Raw genomic sequence first — 13,475 nt, 5'->3', positions numbered from 1 at the left:
TGAAGCGTGCGGTGCCTGGCTCGCTCAAACAAACACAGTTATTAAGGCTACACTTCTGCTCTCTCACTTCCCGGGAGTTGAGGTAACAGGTGAGATATAGAGTGAGACTTGACCAATGGTCATGTCTCACTAGGCAAAGATAGCAACCGATGATGGTGAGTGAGGGCGGGAGGGAGGTGAGCGTGTGTCTGCCCGCCCAGCAGTCATTACTGGCCTTACTTCACGTGCATGGTGACGGCACTGTACGTGTCTCCGTTGTACTTGAAATAAAAAAACAGTTTTACGTCGTGCGCGTCTTTTAGGCTGTTCGATTTGCCATTTTCCTTTTGTGTATGGTATATATTACGCCTGGTATCTCGTGTGTTTGTCCTGATTTGCGCAGCTGTCGCCACTACTCCGACATGGGTCATGGTATCTGCTGATCATCGCGCTGGTTGGCATGTTCGTTTGCTAAACATGACGCTCAACTTAGTCTGCGCGTCGCCAAGCTGCGCATTGTGCTATGATATATACAGGTCCTTTGTGTGTGTGTGTGTGTGTGTGTGTGTGTGTGTGTGTGTTCATGTAAATGCTATAAAAAGTGAAGGCGTTTCCTTATGAGTGAGGTGTGTCGGGCGTATCCGGGCAGGTGGTGTGGCTGCTACCGCAATGGTAGTTCGAGGGCAGTTATCTTGGGTAGCATCAGGGCGGCTCTCCCTCCCTCCCATCCCCACCAGCAGCTTCACCTGCCAGTCACACGTGCCACACATCCACCCCTCCATCAGTCATGTTTACTCTCCCTCCCTCCCTCCCTCCCTCCCCCTCACCAACACACTAACGCTTCATTTGTTTATCATCCCCCCCAACCAACCTCGCTACCACAAGTGTCGCATCCCCACCACACACACACACACACACACACACACACACACACACACACACACACACACACACACACACACTCTCTCTCTCTCTCTCTCTCTCTCTCTCTCTCTCTCTCTCTCTCTCTCTCTCTCTCTCTCTCTCTCACTGCCCCCAGTCAGTAGTCATAACGCCCTCCTGCCACGTCTACCACCTCCCCCACCACTCGTAAACACACACACACACGCACACTATCACGCTTGTGAGTATTATCCTTCTATGTATTTACTTACCTACCTTACCATCCCGCTAACCTACACGCCCGCTTGCCTATCTACCCTAGTCTAACCCATCTGCTTGTACCTGCTCACTACCCTCGCCTCCAAGTCTTGCCCATTATGTTTTTAATTGTGTTTTAAGGAAGGGATGACAGGAGAGGTTGGGCAGTGGAATGTGCCCTGGAGACGGAAGATAACGAGGTATAGATGTGGGTTGTAGATCTTACTGGCGTGGATGGTTTGCTGGATACGCGTCATTGGTGCCTTATTTATATACCCTCAGCATCTGGTGTGTGTATTTGTGGTGGCGATGTTGCTTGTTGCTTCAAGGAGGAGATCGGATAAGCATAGTTCACTTTGTACATTCGAAGCCTTTCTCAGAGCTTTGAGAATCATGGGGAACTAAGCGTGCACCATATTCGTATTGTTGTCGAGTCTTGGGTATATGATAACCCACAGCTTGTCTATGGTCTCCCCTACCTTCTGACGTACCCCCTTCTTGTTGCACTCCGAAAGCATATACCAACGGGTCTTCTACGTGATGGTCTTCGCTGATTTCGAGGTGAGGGGGTAACTTTCATATGACGGGAGATGTAGGACCTTATATTGGCTAGTCTTTGTAGCTTGAGCATGCGTCATCTGGGGAGCGAGGTGTGTGTGTGTGTGCATGCGTTAATACAGGAAGAAACATAACCAACGAGATCATTCTCTCTCTCTCTCTCTCTCTCTCTCTCTCTCTCTCTCTCTCTCTCTCTCTCTCTCTCTCTCTCTCTCTCTCTCTCTCTCTCTCTCTGTCCAGACGATGCCATATTCTGTCCCCTGTGCGGCTCCTCTGGTGCTTTGTTCCACTATCAGGCCTGGCGATGTTCGTGTCTGTCTGGTCCAGGATGTTGCATTGGCCGTGCGTAATCATGTTTCGCTCCTCAGACATCACCACAGCCACAAGTCCAGTGACACCGATACAGTAATGCAACGCTCAACACCTGGGGCCGAACTTTCCATTTTTTTTTTTTCTTTATTGGTCACTCAGCCCCTCACAACCACCCCTGATGTAATTCTTGGAAATGGCGAAACTTACCCGCAACCTCCACATGAGACAAGTTGATCCAACTAGCTAGCCATCGTTACACTGATCACTCACCCAACTGCCTCCCACCCCTACAACAGTATACACTTATCTTTACCTAGTGGCAAAAATGATAGTTTTTCGGCGTACGTACAGAAACTTCAAGAGATACTGGCTGGACGAGTTGAGAACTCGCTCTTTACTGTGCAAATAAGTAATTACAGAAACCCAGGCACGTACTAATGGATATAAATACTCTCTGTCTCACACTCTTTTGTGATGTATAGGCTCTCTCTCTCTCTCTCTCTCTCTCTCTCTCTCTCTCTCTCTCTCTCTCTCTCTCTCTCTCTCTCTCTCTCTCTCTCTCTCTCTCTCTCTCTCTCTCGTTTCACACTGTACATGATAATGAGACGGGTAGGTATGTGTGGTGGAGAGCCCCGCCGCCTCCATGCATGTGATATTGTAACAGGTCTGTAGCCTCAAATAGTTTCAGAACGTGACCCGTGTTAATGGCGTTTGACCTTTACTGTAAGGCCAGTACGTTTGGCTCGTGTTCCATACAGTTTCTCTCTCTCTCTCTCTCTCTCTCTCTCTCTCTCTCTCTCTCTCTCTCTCTCTCTCTCTCTCTCTCTCTCTCTCTCTCTCTCTCACCCTGCGGTCAGGGCAGGCCGTACGCTTCTAGCTGTACGGCCTGATGAATCCCTATTATTACAAGACCAAATTTCTGTTTACTGTGGTTGTGTGTCAACAGTGTATCCCATGCGAGTGTTGCTGGAGAGAGAGAGAGAGAGAGAGAGAGAGAGAGAGAGAGAGAGAGAGAGAGAGAGAGAGAGAGAGAGAGAGAGAGAGAGAGAGAGAGAGAGAGAGAGAGAGAAACGAGCCTTGATGCGACCCTACCCTTGGTTCCTCCACTCCTGGTGTGGATCTGTGATCCCTGTTGTTCCACAAGATGAGGGAAGAACCCGGGAGCCCCGGTACCGTATTACCCCGACGTCACGGTAACGGCAAGACGACCAAGGAAGGTGTTAGCCTCAGCTCCTCCTGCTGCTCCTCCTCCGCCATGTAAATGAGGTGGGAAGTCGGCCGTGTGAGAGTTGAGGGCGTCACACATAGGAGTGGACTTGCTCTCCTCTCGTCCAGGGTGGGTTTGGCCCGTGTAGACGACGTGAAATGTTCCTCAAAACTGTCATCTTGTGTTGTGGGGAATAAAGTTACCAGGTCCCGAGCCTGGGGATGGGGGTAGGGTGGGGTCATCACAGTCGTACTGGGGTGCAGATGGATGTTCGTGTGGTGGTGGGGATGTCGTCATGGGTCGCTCTGGTGATGAGGTAGCGCCCAGTCGTGTGATTCCTCCCATAGTTCTCCCCTACTCCCCATCTTCTCTCTCTCTCTCTCTCTCTCTCTCTCTCTCTCTCTCTCTCTCTCTCTCTCTCTCTCTCTCTCTCTCTCTCTCTCTCTCTCCAGCAACACACACTCACACACACAAATTCATGTTTGTGGGACGTGTAGGTTAGAGTGCGTTACCGTAAGACAAGTGTTGTGGATGTGGACACTGATGAGGGCAGCAGATCCAGCCAGTAGCTCACCCCCACCATCTTTACCTACCCCCCCTCCCCCTCCCCCTTAGCACCACTCGTGAGCGGAGAGCCCACCTCCTCACCTGTGCCTCGCCCACCTGCTCCACCTGTGAGTGTGTGTGTGTGTGTGTGTGTGTGTGTGTGTGTGTGGGGTGGAGGAAAGTTAAACAAAAACGTGATGAGTGTTGACATGTTGTGAGGAGCCGACCGCCTTGCCTTACATCACACCCTCAAGTGTTTCGTCAATGTGGTAGTGTCACACGGGCGGGGAACGTCCGGACTCATACGGACGGTAACACTTGGTATTTGTGAACCACAGACCGGAAAACGATCTTGAGGGGATGGTGTCTGGAGTGAGCGAAGGCCATGACTGTAGGGATCGTGGGGGGAGGGATGGCCTCGGCCTCAGCACAGCGGGAGAAGTGACGGCGCGGTGGGTCGGTGTGTAAAGGCAGGCAGAAGGCCAGGAAAGTGAACGCTGCCAAGTTAGTAAAGGTGAGGCGCCGCCCACAAAGGTCACCCACGTCAACCTTGTCAAGTGCCGCGAGTGTTGCCCGCCTCCTCCTGACGTGCACCCCTCATTGTCTTCCCAGCCCTCTCACTCGCACCCCAGCCCTCTCACTCGCACCCCAGCCCTCTCACTCGCACCTCAGCCCCTTCTGGCCACCGGTGGGGTTGTTGGGGTGGGGTCACCACTCTTGAGTGGGGTTGCTTACATGAGGTCAAGGGTGACCTTTATAATGGAAGTACAGACAGGAGGAGGTCCATGATCACCCTTAATGGCTTGCTAATGAGAGGTTTAGGGTCTCGCGCGATGAATTTACTTGAATTGCGTCTATTGTCTCCCTTAATGGGTTTGCTAGTGTAAGGTCTAGCATCACCCTTAATGGGTTTGCTAGTGTGAGGTCTAGCATCACCCTTAATGGGTTTGCTAGTGTGATGTCTGGCATCACCCTTAATGGGTTTGCTAGTGTGATGTCTGGCATCACCCTTAATGGGTTTGCTAGTGTGATGTCTGGCATCATCTTTGTTCGCTAATATGAAGTCGTGGGTAACTGTTAGTGTGATTGCTTATCTAGGGTTAAGGATCACCCAAAATATGTTTGTTAGTGTATAGCGCAAGGTCACCCTTAATGAGTCACCAGTTTTCTGGCTCCTGTGTAACACCCTCAGTGCATTAACTAGTGGGAAGACTACAGTATGAGCCATAGTGATGGGGCGCACGGTAGCACCGTGAGCATTAATGAGCGTGCGGTCCACACACAGTATGAGGAGTAGTAGTGTGTTGAGCAAGTGTGACCCACGGGGACATTGAGTGGGTTAACTAGTGGTGATCCTCTCCCATCACCCGTGGGTCAGGAAGTGATCATTATTATCAGTGACACTGGTGATGTGGACGGTTAGGATGGATCCTGACGTAAGACTTCGCCACATACACACGTCAGGGGGTCACGCCTGGTGAGCATGATGCACAGGGAGTATGGGGATCACGCGCGGCAACGCGTCCTCGACTCCCTGTTCCTCCATGATGAAGAGTTGTGGGCCTCCGTGGTGTGGCACTTACCGTTGGTGACCGTAACGCAGTCACGGGCCGCCCGGGGTCGAGCGCATAGGTTCGAATTCTGGTTGCAGCAGCTGGTCCACAGTAAACCTAGCTGATCACCCTTCCCTCACACACACACACACACACACACACACACACACACACACACACACACACACACACACACACACACACACACACACACACACACACGAGTGGCCCTGCCACACTGTAGGTGTCCTTGTGCCAGCTGGGGAACACTTCCTCAAACTTCTGTAAGAGTTTGTGGGACTTTACGATCACAAGAGAGGAAGGTAAAGTGTGAGGTAGGATGCTCTCAAGTTAGTTCCACCTCACATGCTGACAGCCTCTGGTCCCTTATGGGATCAGACATGTCTGTATAAACATCCTGCACGAGGAGAATACCAAACGTCTTTGCTGACAGACGAAGGATTGTGGCTGGGTATGAAGTGTTTGGGAAGTGTGGCGATAAATGGCAACCTGTCTCTCTCCCCCACCCCGCAGGATCAATTGTGCTGAAGAATATACAGCAAACAGTACTGCAAGTGTGACTGACTGAGACGTGGCAGTTACTGGGGCACGACAACACATGGTGGTGGTCTCCGTTCACCAAAATATGAATGAGGCGGAGATGCACCTCATCACTAGAGAGAGAGTGCGGGGCAAGCTAAACCAATCGGAAAATAAAACTGTTGTCAGATGTTACGAGAATCATGAACACTCTGGGGATTGACCATGTTCATCTAGATTAAGTATCTTAAAGATTCCGGACGAGTTCAGGGGTCGCTTTAGTTCCCCCGATGAGTTAGGCTGCGACGGGCACATCCGGGCTGCCGTCTGCAGCATTTTGGTCGATCAGGTGGAAAAGGGGGGGGGAAGTCATTGTGGTGGAAGACCCCCGGCTGGCCGGTGAACGAGTCCCCGATACCAACTGCAGTGGACGTAAAGTATATAACAAAGACCTCAGGAGCTCTTGTTGACGTCCAGTCCTGGATGATTAACCCCGGGATGTTGCTATGTTAGACTGAGGCTCGCGGGACAGGGAGGTATGCCAGCGTCGATCCATGTAGCGAGTTAATCTCCTGACGTGATTACTAAGGGTAGGGAGAAGACCCGAGGCCGCCCCTAGCTCAGGGCTAATGATCAGGTTAACCTGTTGCTGTTCATGCCTCACCGCACCATACTGTGACTGACTGGCCTCCTCCGGCTAATCCCCTGTCCCGCCCCTCACTCCCGCTGCCAGAAGCACCTTCGCAGCTCCCTTGAAATCTGTAGGTAATGACAGAGTGCTTTGTGATGGTGCTGTGGGTCTTGAGAAAGCGTTGTTTGCCGTATTGTAAATGCTCAGATGTTTGGCATCCTGTCACTGGTATGATTTTCTTTTCGCTAGAGTTTCTTGGCAATGATATACATCAAGATGTGTCTTTGTTTATGTTAGAAGGTCTGTTTGTTGAGTAGTGATAAATGACGTAGATCTTTGGGAATGTTAGGACTGGCGTTGTTCACTGGAACCTTATTAGATAAGCAGGATGACAACACTTCCATCTGCAGGACAGAACTTTAGGAAAACTTTTTGGTGATGAGACTTAGCGCCAGGTGTGTGGTGAGCATCGTTGCCGTGAGAGTCGAGGCAGCAGGTGTGGCTGACGAAGACACCCCCAGCCAGGTGCATGGATGTAGCACTGCCCTAAAGGGCGAGGAGGCAGGTGTGGCTGACAAGGACACTCCAGCCAGCTGGTGTCGAAGGTTGTCTCACCTTGCCTCAAGTGTCGTTCCTCCCTCCCTACCCACATGAGCATTACCCCGCTGTTTGGACGTGAACGATAGATGATCTTTAGGTAAAGGTGGAAGTTCAGAATATGTAAGTTATTGAAACCTTCATCCTACCTTACTGCACCAGAATTCTTAACTATGGAGCTCCTTCAGCGCTAAGGAAGCCAGCCACGTCCAACAAAGGGATCATATGTCGAAAATGTTGTTTGTATGGGGTGATTGGACCAACATACATATCACTGTATGAGAAATGATAGCCTTATTGAAATATCTGTGTATATATGTTTGTAATTCTGTCAGATCGAAGATAGATTTTCAGTAAATAAGAATTCTGTTGACCGGGATGAAAGGAAACTGAAATGCGTGTAAACAGTTATGATCCCTTCCCTGGCGAGGCGACTTAGCTGGAGTCTTGGGTATGGGAAGATTTGGGTTAAAACCCGTCCAGACAGGCCCGAAGCCGCCCCCTAACATGGTGTAAGGCTTTACCTAACCTGTCCTAACGTAATGGTTCCTCTGGCCAGGGTTGAGGATTGCCCCGGCCTTCTCCAGACGGGGGTTTTTAGGAGTGTCTGTCTGACTGTTAGTGCGTACAAGTCTCTTACTTGTGAAAGTAGTTTGTAAACTTTCTGCCTCCGTTGTGAAGGCCGCGTGGCAGGCTTAGATGGGATGCACCGTAACACTGAGCTATTCATTAACCTTCAACATCATTCTGATGAGTACATTACGAGGCAGTGGAGAGTGTAGTGAGCGTGTGTAGAGCTAGATCAGTGTGGTGATGGAGGCCTTCATTACCACGAGCAGTGAGCATGTGTTAGGCTGGTGCAGGTGTGGTGATGATGGCCCTCACCAGCCTGGGTCAGGTGAGTCAGTGGTATCATCTTGGCGGTCGTCAGTGTTGAGCTTCACATGTATGTGTATGTACACGCACACCGCACCGCACCGCTGCTCCTGCCGCTAACCCTCTCTCGGTTTTGTTGACACTGCTGCCATTGTCTGGGTGTGACCTCTCCAACCCTGTCCCCCACTGATGGTGCTCCCACGTCCGCACCCAACCCTACCAGACTGGACAACACTTGTCGCCTTCCTGATAAACAGAACACCTGAAATTATTCCAATATATACGAGGGCACGGCTCTTGAACACGACGGTATGATCATTGTAAATGATGACCCCGACTGACCTCTGACATTCAGCGGTCGTACTGTCGTGCTTCAAGACGTGTCGTGATCCATTGGTAAACACTGGTTGAGTTTGTGTTGGTTGCCTGATAAGTGGATAGCGATTCTCTGAAACAGACACGTGTGTGTTGTTGTGTTTCATGGTGGTGATGTGTTTGTAGACCAGGGGCCAGACCTGCTGGGTGTCACGTGGCCTCGTTTGCCAGGCCCCAGCCCACAGCTCGCCTCACAGTTATAAGGTCACGTTAGGAAGAGAAAGATGATAGATATCAAAGACTCCACCATGGTCGGTTACTTCCTGAGATGGGGTCGTCTTGTTACTCCAGATGATAGTAAAATTGTCTGTGTTTTACATCTCATATTCATTTGCCTTTTGGTTTAGACAATGTTATATTTTCCTTTGTATGAAAAGGAATGACATGTTACATGGTTCTTATGGCGTGGGTTCGACGTGGTGATGGTCACTTATCATCGGTGGGGTAGTTAACAACGTCTTTGGGATAGTTAACACCGTTGCTGCTGTGGTGATCGCCATTGGTTGGGTAGTTAACGCCATCATTGGGATAGTGAACGGCCCATTGTTGGGATACTTAACGCCCGTCGTTGGGAGAGATTATGCCATCGGAGGGATAGGTGGACATGGCCGACCCCGGAACAGGCAAGATGAGGGGTAGAGCTAGAGCAGACTGTTAGGAGGGGAGGGAGGAGGAAGGGTGGATCCTCATGACTGATCCAGGACCTGTAGGTCAGGCACGAGTTTGACCTTACCCCCTCCTCACGCCTCGCCCACAGGCATCTTGTATGGTATGCATCAGTGAGAGCATGGTAACTGTACCCTCTCTCTACACGGCGCGTCGCGGCAGCCTCTGAACACGACTATACGACACGTGAAGACGACGGCGCAACCTTTAAGCACGACGGTGCGACTCGTGGAGACGACGTTACAGTCCTTGAGGACGACAGTGCGACCCCTCACCGCGACGGTACGACCCCACACCACGACGGTACGACCCCTCACCACGATGGTACTACCCTTCGCAACTATGGTACGACCCCTCACCACGACGATACGACTCCTCACCACGATGATACGACCCCTCGCAACTATGCTACTACCCCTTACCACGACGTTACTACCCTTGAGAAGGATGGTATATAACCACCCCCCTGGGTGTGTGTGATCGCGTGACCTTTAACTTGACCCTTAAGGCTCAGGTTAAAGAGCAGGCCATCATACCTGACGGCCGCCATACTGTCGTGCTCTGCGACCTTTCCGTGGTGCTAAAGGGGGAAAGAACACACACACAGACACACACACACAGGCCAAGAGACAGGAGAAACATTAGACCATAGAGGGAGACGGGGTGGGGTAATACGTTGAATCCTTTGGTTCATCAGAGAATGGGTTTTCCAGCAGCGTCACACTGGAATACTGGAAGCATGTGTGGTACGGCCATCCCCGCTGGGTTCCTGGACACGACCCAGTCCTCATGACTCACAGGCTGGTTAGGTGAGTTTTGATAACTCACTAGGGGGAGGGGATGAGTTTTGTGACTCATTTCTTGGTTGGGTGAGTTTTGGTGACTCACAGGCTGGTTGGCTGAGTTCTGGTGACTCACTCGATGGTTGGGTGATTGCCGGTGACTGAGTGATTTGTAGTGACTCATTGGGTTGATGAGTGAGTTCTGATGACTCACTGGTGACTCAGTGCATCATAAGGTGACCTCTGTTGACTCACAGGGCTGTTGGGTGATTCCTGGTGATTTTGGAGTGAGTCAGTGAGTTCTTGTTGACCCATTAATGAGTTGTATGAGTGATGGTGAGTGCGTGAGTAGCTCATACTTCTCTCTACAGAACGTAAGGAATATTGTTTCCACAAAATGTTTATGGACAGCGCACTCTGAGGTGCACCAGACCAGCTGCGTGATGAATCATGAATGGAAAGCTGTTGCATCACACAACATGGTAGATCAGGGTCTCACCAGAGAACATAGTCACAGAGTGTGCACATGGGGTGGCAGGGATGATCCTGGGCGGACAGTGTAAGGTAAGGTAAGGCACTATAAAGCCAGTTTGATGTGTCAGTATAGACATGTCCATTTCTAAGAACGGTTTGGTATGGGATTAAGTCCTGTTCATTTTATATTCATGACATTGGGTATTTTACGTACATCATTGAGGCTGATAAGAAGGTTAGTTTGAAATTCTTTTGATATTTCGTCTCATATATCTATTTTTTTCCCCTTTTTTCACGTAGATTGGACTGGTGCATACGTTGGTACAAATCATTTATAAGTGTCTTTGATACTGTTACAAGGGCGATGCCTTCACATGGAGCGATGCTCCTGATACTGTTACAAGGGCGATGCCTTCACATGGAACGATGCTCCTTTAACATGAGATGTGGACAACGTGAGGTTAGCGGCTGACGGAACTGAGCAAGTCTCGGGTTTATAGTTGATAGGTACATGTGAACCTCAGGCTGTGAGCCTAGTCGAGCCGACCTTGTAGGGCTGTCGGATGGTAGTGTGCCACACGGCTGCTGTAACAGGTACTAGGTAATATAGGATCAATATATACAAGGGTCCCATATTGTTCTCGAAACCCGCCAGACACCTAACTGGACACAGACCAACTTGCACGGCCGCACAACCTACCAACTACAGGTACACAGAAGGTAAATGAATGAAAAGCCTGAACATTAAACCTTAAATATGTATTTAAAGATTGATGTAGTCCTTCTCTTCATGTTCCACCATAGGCCAGTCGCTCTCCACGGTACGAGCAGTTGTCCAACATACACCCACATCCCCTGTACAATACCTGGGCGGTTACCCAGGTATTAAGGAACATGTTTGGTAGAGATGTAGTGATACGTGTTGGTAATTTATTGTGTTTTTATCCTTTCAGTCCGAGTGGCAGTGAGCTACGGAGCGTACCTGAGGTTGTGGACTACCTGGCCACGGAGGGCACGTGCAAGTGTGGCCTGCAGTGCCCACTCCGTGTCGAGCACACCTTCAACTTCGATCCTAAGGTGGGCCTCTTGCTGGTTGCTGCGTCTTATGTTGACCCCCTCTTGCTCCTCCTCCTCCTCCTCCTCCTCCTCCTCCTCCTCCCTCATCATTGGGTTAATTACTCCACTCTCACCTTGTGTTGCTCTCACCCTCCTATACCCTACCTATGTCCTTGATATACCATCAGTGGTGTCTGGTGGCGCTGGTCCACCTCCTTCATCGTACCCTCCTGCCTCCTCAGTCTTCCTCCTGCCCCACAGCCTAATTAAACCCTTCTAGTAGAGAACGTGGGTCATGAAAGTTTGAAACTGAACTACCGGGAGAAGTTAAGGGAGGGGCTGGGAGATGCTGATGAAACGCTACAAAGTAAGGATAAAAGGTGGAGTCTGGCGGCACTTGAAGACTCCATCACCGGAGACTGTCACACAGGTTCCTGCTGCTGTGGGGAGTGTATGGAGACAGAGGAACTGTGTGGTGAAATGAAGATACAGTCCAGGAAAGTGGTGGAATCCGATTGTAGATAATGACTGGTGGTGAAAAAAACTGTAGAATGGAAATAGAAATGAGAACGTTGGTGAATGGGAACAGATGGAAAATGAATAAGGATAGCGGTAAAGGGATTGCAACACTGATAATGCAAAAGGAGAGAAAAAAGAATTTAGGAAGAAGGTAAATACCAGCAGAAGGGAGGCTTGTTTAAAACATGAGTGTGTACCAGACACGTTTGGGAAAGTGAGTAACAAAGACTCAAGTTTGTAAGAGGTTAAGTTGGTGTTTACCTGGCATTGACTTCGAAGGTCCTCTACTTCCCCCACAGCTCGGGCTGCGTCCAAGCTGCTGAGCTGAATCGTTGTTTGACCAAGCTGTTGGAGGCTGCATCCCCCACCCTGGTTGGTCTGATACTCTTCATCCATCTTAAATTTCCCCCTAGTCCATTCCATAGTTTTTCTAATGTAGTCGTTAAGGTGTTTTGTCAAGTTGTGCTCATCTCACTGTGTGATTTTAGTGGTAATATGTTAGTCTTCCGTGCTTCATTTACAAACAGAGTGAAGGTTGGGAATCGTGTCTTCTTCCTGGATTTTTCAAATGTAGATTCAGACATACCTCTCCCATATGCCCTCCATAGAGTGATATCAATCGTTCATATCCTCAGCAGCATCGGTCTCGGCCGTCAAAAGTCTTTTCATACTTTCCAACTCTACGACTTCACCTACACCCAAAGGTGATCTAAGCACAGGGGTAGTTCTGTGTTTGTGAAAGTAGTATCGTTTTGAAGTGTCATCATTGGGTTTTCCCTCTCTTATCTTGAAGGTCCGCAAGATCCATCTTACCATCTTTTTAGATATGGCAGCTGTTGCCTTGTGTTTGCTGATACATCAGGACGTGTCATGTTTTTCCATCGTGATATGAAGGTGACTCAGTCTGTCTGGTTATTTATCCTTTTTTTCCCCCCACACCGGAGGAATTAGAACTTTGCTCCATTAAAGAACATGATGGCACAACTGAAAACTTTATGTTTGACTGCTAAGGCATAACTCATAACCAACACTCGAGAAATGACCCCCTGTCCGTACGATAAACACAGGACATACAAAGTTGGGTGAACATCCGGTACCCAAGACAATTAAACACATTCCTTGCGACCAGCCATCAGAAACAGAGATACACAGTGGAGGAATTGAAAAAGGCCTTGTATAAGTATGGACGAAGTATGCCAGCCGAGGACCGACCAGGCTTTTATGGTTAAATGCGGGCCGCGGCTTTCAAATGCTTGGTCGACCAACGACCCAATTCAGCAACTTGGACTGGGCCATTAGGAGCAGATGACCTCCCGAAGACCGCGCCAGATAAATGCCTCATAATTGTCGAAGTTTCCCGGGAAGGTTAAGTCTGTGGCTGATTTCCCAAGGTTGTCGAGGTAGGTTGACGTAAGTCTTATTGCTCTGTAAATTCTTGTGGTCTTGCCTCGGGTGGCTTATAGCTTAGTGCTGTGACTAGGTTTTGGTTTTGTCATGATAGCAAACACCTCTGGCACATTATTAGAAAAGGAATTTAGGAGTTTAGACTTACGAAAGAATCCTAAACATGCAGTGCACATCTCCTTCACGTCTTCTGTTTGTCCTCCTTCCCCGTCTGTATAAGCTTTAATCTGGAATGTAAACCTCAGCGTGTGTCTTGAAGG

General features: G+C 49.6%; 1 protein-coding gene across 2 annotated transcripts in view; it reads left to right on the top strand.

The window, feature by feature from the left end:
- LOC139758756 (uncharacterized) overlaps positions 1-13,475 on the top strand; it is a 201,136-nt gene that overhangs the window by 89,055 nt on the left and 98,606 nt on the right. For both annotated transcript variants that reach the window (XR_011714913.1, XM_071680513.1), the window contains one exon: positions 11,190-11,313. Coding sequence is in view for 1 of the 2 variants with exons in the window: in XM_071680513.1 (XP_071536614.1) it covers positions 11,190-11,313 (124 nt within the window). In the remaining variant the exon portion in view is untranslated. The remainder of the gene's footprint in view (positions 1-11,189; positions 11,314-13,475) is intronic.

This window comes from Panulirus ornatus, chromosome 31 (assembly GCF_036320965.1).
Source record: "Panulirus ornatus isolate Po-2019 chromosome 31, ASM3632096v1, whole genome shotgun sequence".
Classification (NCBI taxonomy): Eukaryota; Metazoa; Arthropoda; class Malacostraca; order Decapoda; family Palinuridae; genus Panulirus; species Panulirus ornatus.
This window is presented reverse-complemented; position numbering and strand designations above follow the sequence as displayed.